The sequence below is a fragment of the Pygoscelis adeliae genome, unplaced genomic scaffold, assembly GCF_000699105.1.
Source record: "Pygoscelis adeliae isolate BGI_AS28 unplaced genomic scaffold, ASM69910v1 Scaffold105, whole genome shotgun sequence".
In the NCBI taxonomy this organism is placed as follows: domain Eukaryota; kingdom Metazoa; phylum Chordata; class Aves; order Sphenisciformes; family Spheniscidae; genus Pygoscelis; species Pygoscelis adeliae.
In genome coordinates this window covers 1378246-1385803 of record NW_008824807.1, presented here as the reverse complement: position 1 = coordinate 1385803, position 7558 = coordinate 1378246, and the positions used below count along the sequence as shown (strand labels likewise).

Below are 7558 nucleotides of genomic sequence, written 5' to 3'. Positions count from 1 at the left end.
GCATAGCTGGTTGGCCAAGCTGACTGGCCTAAAAGCAGACGCTTCCTTGCCTAAAAAATGAAAATAATTTTTCATACCCTTTTTTACCGCGAGACTTGGAATATATGGCAGGTACTAGTCATGCTAATATTAAATTCAGGATTATGAAACAAGCAGTTGCAGCTGTAGAGTTGGGGGTTTTTTTAGTGAAAAATGTTACCGTGTCTTACATAGATAGTATCACCGAAATTCTTGAAAGCAATGAAGAAAGCTAGCACTGCAAAGAAAATACCTCTTGCAGGTGATCCGACAGATTTTTTTTAGAGTGCTTAACCTCTGGAGAATATGCTTCATGAACAATTTACTAGCATACAGTTTTGTACTAAAAGATTAACTATTATCTGTTATTTTGAAGAGAGTGTTTTAAGTATGACTTAGTAGAAGATTCGCCTCTTTAAAGAATTTAGGCATGAAAAGTGTATTGTGGTCGTTTGGGTTTGTTTTTATTGGCTGTTGTGTAGCTAAATGCCTTTTAAAAACCTGTAGGTGAGTGGTTTTTTTAGTTCAGAATCTGTTCTAATTGCAGAATGATTTTTATGAGGAGAGCCTTGTAGCACGTAGAAAGGAACAAGGATGAGGGATCCTAAGTCAGATGTCAGAGGAGAAAGTTTTGTGAGAGAAAAGGGCTCTTTCTTCCTGCATCAGGTTTTAGTGTGCTTGAGAATAAAATTACAATGAGATTACTTCTACAAGTAAAATTGCACATTTAACTGTTTACAGGGCAGCTGAAACCATTTTTACAGATTTCTGTAGCGGTAAAGGATTTCTGTAATACAACCCAAGCTCTGGTAGCTGAAACAAAACTGTTGATTTTAGCAGCAAACTAGTAATTTTGGCAGAAACAGCCACCTGAGGTACTTACCCTAAAGATTCATTCCCACACTCAGACATCTGCCAAAGTCTTGTACAGCTCATTGTTATAATACTGAATATGTCCGCATTGTCTTTGCTGCTGCTGTGGTTAATCCTTACCCTGTTTCATATATGCAGACATTAAATGACATTTTAGCCTTCACAGATTCCTTGCAGTTGTTCATAGCCACAAATTCTTCCACACAGCTACAGATAGCTTCAGAAATAAACTGTGTTAATAATCACTTCATTACTTAGCACACCTATTCGTTGTTACTTAAATAACTTTGGCATGAAAGTTGCATTCATCAACCTGTTACATGCTAGATCTTTGTAGAGTGATAGTATACCGCACGGTAACTGTTCCTACCTGTGCAATTGTCTTTTTCGTAGATGAAGAATATCATGCAAGTGCTAGAACAGCATGAAATTCAGCCGTATGAAGTTGCACTAGTCCATTGGGAGAATGAAGAGATGAACTATAGACTAGGAGAGTAAGTATCTTCAGGCACTCTTGATATAAAAGCTAATAGACATCTAAAACAAATTCAAGCAAAAGCAGCTAGTGAAAACACACTTTTCCTTACTCTTTTTCAAATTAGTAAAATAAGGAAAGGAGAAAACAGTAAATTAAATTGGCAAATTTTGCTGAACTGCTAAACTTGCAAGTAATGGCCTTTGTGACTTGGTTATGCACTAGATTTTGTAAATTATGAAGCTCCATGCCCACACCACTGAACATGTTTTTCAGCAATCCCAAACAGAAACTATGTACCTCATAGAAAAAAATAAATATGCATTATTGAGACAAATCTGATTTTAAAGAGGATTTTCTGCATAAGCTTTCCTTAGTGCCCTCTAGGTTCATATATAAAGATGTAATTCTGCACGTACTTCACTTCCTAGGAAAGTTGTAACTTGAATACTGTGGAACGATAAACTCGGCAAGTTGTCTTGCCTTGTTAAATAATGTTTTTTCATCGTGGGGAGCAAATGATCTCTACAGAAATATTTCTCAATGTAAATGATTATAAAAATTACCAGTAATTTTCCAACAGCACCAAAACCCAACTCCTAAACAGGACACTGTAACACTAGGAGCTGAGCTAATGGGGTTGAGCTTATTTAAGGTAACCTCATAAGAGGACAGGTTTTTGTTTTTGTTTTTTCCTGGCCATTTGAAAACTGCATGTGCTATCCAGTTGTGTAATTTGTGATTCCTGACACATTCCATTGTGATTATGCAAGTTCCATAGTGAGATTGACATGATAAATTGAAGGACTCTCATGCCCCCTTTTCTTTGCTGCTGGCCCCCTATGCAATAGAGGTTTCAGGGAAAGTAACATCATAGCAGGGAGGGAGTGATGCTGATAAAAGTGACAGAAGAAAAGGAAAACAGAAACAGATAATACAGGAGATAGAGAGCAGGAGACAGGCCAGCATCCTGCTTGCTCTGAATTATCTGTGTGTATGCAGTAATGCTGTAGTTACTATCATAGCTTGCTGCAGTTTCATTTAAACCTGGAAAATTTGGTCATAATATTAGTCTTAGACTGAGGAACTGATTTTCAGTGATGTGTTTTGGTCATTGTCAGGTTGAACGTGAGTCAAATGCAAGGATGGGGATGATATCCGTATAGATATGGCATGCTTTATACAAATAACCCACCAACCTTTCTTGCATTGTTGATTGTTCCGTAAATGTGCCTTTGCTAGTGGCTTAATCAATGAAGATGCTTCAATCCTGTTTTTAACAGAGGTCAGTCAAAGCTTCATAAAGGAGAAATCTTGTTAAATTCTGAGCTGGATACTGATGAAGTTGTTCTGCAGAAATTTGCCTTTTCAAATGCCCTGTGTCTTTCTGGTGAGTTAAAATTGTTTGTAATATCAGCCTATGCTACAGATTTTGTGGAATGTCATCGTAAGTGGGACTTGTACAGTGGCAGGTTGGAGAAGACTCGGTGTCTGGTTTAGGCAAACTGTGTACAGATTGATTGTGCTTCAGTGGGAGGATTTGTTTTCAAAGCTTTTACCTTGTTTTCTGTAAACTGGAATTACCTCATTCAATGTAAATCGTCTTAAAGATGAACAAAGCACATTAAGAAACATACTTTGCAAAAGATAGATACACATTCTACTGAGCATCCCGTTCCCCACCCATGAGGACTGTTCTAGGATAGCAACGAGTGTAGAGTCCAGTATTAGAAACCTGTCAGTAACCTTAGGTAATTCATCCTGACATCGTTTCCTCTCATAGAAGAAGCTGGATGCCACTAAAGAAGCGATTCCCAGCTGGGGAGGTGTACCAGTACCAAAGGTGTGGACCGGGGTCGCAGATAATGTTTCCCAGGCTTATTAGCCATGGCTGCGTGCCATAGGCGGTACTTCGGTCAGGAGGCAGCGGGAGGCACTGGGAAGAAGTCAGGCTCAGCAGTGGTGCTGCTGCTTGAGGAAATACACATCTCTGCTGCTTCAGACCTCAGATGAGGTAGGAAGTGGGAGTAGAAGCAAGCGGCAGTAAGGCCGTCCTCGAAAAGACCTTTAAAGGAAATCTGGTCTGTCTACCCCTACTGCTTTTAGGGTAAATTACAGGATTCCTGTAGTATTTGGGGAAGTGCGCCTTTAAATAGGAGGGACGTCAAGAAACAGAACGCATGTTTTTGAAGTGACACCCCATTTGGTCAAGGAGTACAGCGTAACTAAATGGTTCTTGACTGTCGAAGGAAGAGCTATTGAGAAAAAAAGCCTTTACTTCCCTATAGTTTTCCTATTCATAAAGCCACTGCATGGAAGAGTGGTGCCACATATAATGGAGAAAGGGATTTATTCCCAGGAGATAAGCAGTACCAATTTATGTTAGTGTGAGACATGCACATCATAAAGGAAAACAGTTCAATAACTTTCAATAAAAATAAAGGATGCAAGTCTAGTCCAAGTCAAATTTATGACACAGCAGAAACCAACCTCTGTCAAATAATTGGTGATAGCTGAAATGCCTATTGGCTTTTTTTCAGGGGCTGAATTAAATGTCATTTAAGTCACTGACTTGGATTAGGCCTCTGTATTCAAAAGATGAGTGTGAAAAATGCTCGGCATTGGATTTACTATCAGTGTCCTGACTAGATGATACTATCGATTACTACCACCAAAGAGTTCATTTTGACAATTAAATCTTCCCTGATTAATTTTTCTGAGTGAATAGGGTTAATTTTTGGTCTGTTACTACTTCATTCTTGTTTGGGAATCTGCAGACTAAAGAACAAAGGCCTGAGTTCTGTCGTCTTCCTGTAGAAACATCTTTCCAGGCTCAAGCTGAGGTGTAGTAGAATTTGTGTTGCCATTGCCTGTGCTGAACAGATTCCATAGAAGAGAAGTTACATCTTCAGTGAACAGTATATTCACCTAAAAACAAAATGGGAGTTTGCTTAAGTCTGAATTCAGCTTCAGCAAGTACAGGTGGTGTGTCCGTACAAGCTAACTCTCCACAGTTTGAGCATGCTGCATCAAATAGTGGACAAATGGAGAATGAGAGTTCTGCAGGACACTAGAAGTGCAGCGGAGACTCTTTGAGTGGCGCCACACGAAGTCGGCCTGACTTCAGCACGGCTTATTATCTCCAGCCTCCTTGGAATGTAGTTTGCAAAGGCTTCGTACGTACAGTAGAGCACTTAAACACACAACTTTTGAGCTGAAGGAAAAGCTCTCCAGGATCTGAACTGATCATCTGGAGAAGAGAGCTGCGCTCAAGGTGGTTCTGCATGCAGAGCTGTGTCAGTGCCCAACCCAGAGTTGTCTGTAGATGTATGAACGTTGATTGCATACTACTAACGGTAACCTGCTAAAAATAATGTTTGTATGTATCAACGTGTCTTGAGGCAGCATGTTGGCAGATTTAAAGTTGTGATTATTTGAAAGCCTATATACTTCTCACAGTGTTCTGCTTTGTCACCTTTGTGTTGCAGTAAAGCTGGCTATTTGGGAATCACTATTGGATAATTTTGTGGAATCTATCCAGTCAATTCCTGAGGTGAGGTCTTGTTTGTACCTCTCCCCTCCTTTTCTCCTGTACAGTGTAAAAGATCGGTCCAGATACAGCTGAGGATACGGAAAAAGCAATTGAATGCTTAACACATTTGGTGGCAAAGCCATCAACATAGAGAAGCTCAGAACACCTGCAAAGTGGTGGGACAAGAAATCATCACTCTTTAAAGGATTGGGAGTGGGGTTCTGCATTGGAATAATGTTTCCCATGTGCCACTGTCACCTGCCACTGTTGAATGCGTATGCCAACCAGGACAAGCAGCGTTTAAAAACCTGGCCAAACACGGTGTGTGGCAGCTTGCGCCGACAGTAATGTGCTTTAACTTGAATATAATGAAGAGTTTGAGCGAATTACTTAAATCACAGTTTTTCATGAGACTTAACTGAAGTACAAAGTCCACATGATGTCACACATAAAAATAAGATTCATAGGGTTCAAAAGAGAAATCATCGTTTTTATTTTTGTATGAAGGAAATAAGCGGTAATACATTGTTTGTTGTAAGGAAGAAGTCTATAAAAAGACGAAGTAGTGGCAAGGCAAAAGAACACTATCGTGACTTAAAAATAACAGTAGTAGGAAGAAAAAACAAATGATCTCTTGTTCAGCGAATCATTCATAGAAAATGCTCCAGGATTTTGTATTGATCCTGATGGCGTTCTCAGTGATTTATTGAAAAACCTGGATGAACAGTTGCATGGTGATACTCTTACAAAGCTAGATAAGCAAGGCACTAAGCAAACAGAACTCAAATGTTAATAAGTATGATATGCATTCAGATTTTAACTCGTATACGTACTTCGGGCTGTAGAACTCCAGACTTCTTAACTTCTAGCACATGCTACTTGATCAAGCGGTGAAAAACTTGTTACTTTGCAGATACTGAAGTCACGAAGGAAGGTGAAACTGTCTCACGCAGATGTAATGCAGAAAATCGGAGAACTCTTCGCGTTAAGGTAACTTTTTTTGGTTACACCCAAGACATGTATTACACAGAACTTAATTTTTTTATGCATGATACAAAGACCAGAATACACACTAAAGACAGTGGGGTGGGGCCGGGAATTCCATCAACCTTCTTTTGGCTGGAGACTGTGTGCCCTATTATGTTAGTCAGAGGACCCACTGGCTCACCATCTCACCACTGGCATCTCAACTACAGACAGGCATTAAGCAGCATATTGTAAATGGCCAAATCCCACACCCTTTTCCCTCCCTGGGTCCAGCAACGCATGTCTCATGACAAGTTAATTACAGTAGATACTAGAGTATGCAAAGGATACCAGGAGGAAGCACAGGGGTAGGTGGAACTGTTAACTACGGCCTCGAGTTAGTAAAACTTTTCTGTCAGTTCTGTTCTTTCCTTGAATTACTCAGAAACCACTGCTACTTTCTAAGAACTTAATGGTTTTTTTTTTCCCCTCTCAAGTGAAATTTGGCCATTGGGAATACAGAGCGTTACACACTCTCTTACAAAAAACCCTCAAAATCGGTGAAGAGGTAAATCAAAAAAGCAATTCCTATTTTAAACATTGGATTTTATATCCCTACTTGAAGGACTGTTCAGTAATGAACAGTGATGTTCTAAGTGTCCAAAGATTTATGTGAGCAGTAGGTTGAAGGTGGGAGATTTTAGCCTGTAGCCTTTATACTGTTGAGACAACAGCCTGGTTCTGAAAGGTGCGCTATGCTCACGTAGCCAGCGTGCAGCACCAGTCACACTTCAGAGTTCTGAGATACAAACAAGCTGTTGAGGAGCTCCCCAGTAACTTTAATTCACGTATTACTTCGGCTTCAGTGAGCTGCTAGCATAGTCAAGGACTTCTCTGCAGATACCAAAAGTTAAGGAAGGTGACAAGTTGAGGAGGCAATGCTGACATAAGACAAAGTCATTTATGCTCAAAACTGTTACACAGTACAGTATTTCAGAAAAGTTTCAGGAGATGTGACCAATTTTAAACAATCACTACAATTGTATTTTTATTATGAAAGGAGATTCTTTTCATATTTTACTGAAAATTACAGGAACGTTTTCCTGTTTCTTTTAACTGCTATGTAATATTTGCTCCTATATTCACCAAAAGGAAGATTGAACTACTGTAATACCCGTTCTTTTTAGACACCGTATAAATCTGAGTTCAGACCTGCTAATAACACCTGACTTCTACTGGGATAGAGAAAAACTGGAAGAACTGTATGACAAGACTTGCCAGTTTCTCAACATCAATCGCAGAGTTAAGGTAGGCGTCTTACTGTTACGAGAATTTTCCACACTCGGATCAGCTGTCTTTGGCCGAGCAGGGTTACAGACTGCTCCATGAATGTCTGTTTTAACTGTAGAAACTGAATAAAGAATAATAGGATCCTACATGCCATCCCCTTTTCCGTGTGTTTGTAACCCCCACATCTTTTACCCAGTTTAGGTTAACAACCCTGCCTCACATGAAGGGATTGTATATTTCCTGAGCCACTAAATTAGGCTTTAAATAGTTATAAGAAGAGGAGATTTAATTCTTGTTCTGAAATGTGTGCAAGAGAACAAATTAAAAAACTTGAGATGCGAAGCAGTCTTCTTACTGACATAATCGTTCAGGTCGGTTCATTGAAGGGCGACATAATGCTTACT

General features: G+C 39.6%; 1 protein-coding gene across 1 annotated transcript in view; it reads left to right on the top strand.

The window, feature by feature from the left end:
• Positions 1-7558, top strand: part of RMND1 (required for meiotic nuclear division 1 homolog (S. cerevisiae)) — a 19152-nt gene that overhangs the window by 10635 nt on the left and 959 nt on the right. Inside the window, exons 5-9 of the mRNA XM_009324141.1 lie at positions 1285-1385; positions 2650-2756; positions 4855-4919; positions 5812-5888; positions 7052-7172. Of these exons, the coding sequence (XP_009322416.1) occupies positions 1285-1385; positions 2650-2756; positions 4855-4919; positions 5812-5888; positions 7052-7172 (471 nt within the window). The remainder of the gene's footprint in view (positions 1-1284; positions 1386-2649; positions 2757-4854; positions 4920-5811; positions 5889-7051; positions 7173-7558) is intronic.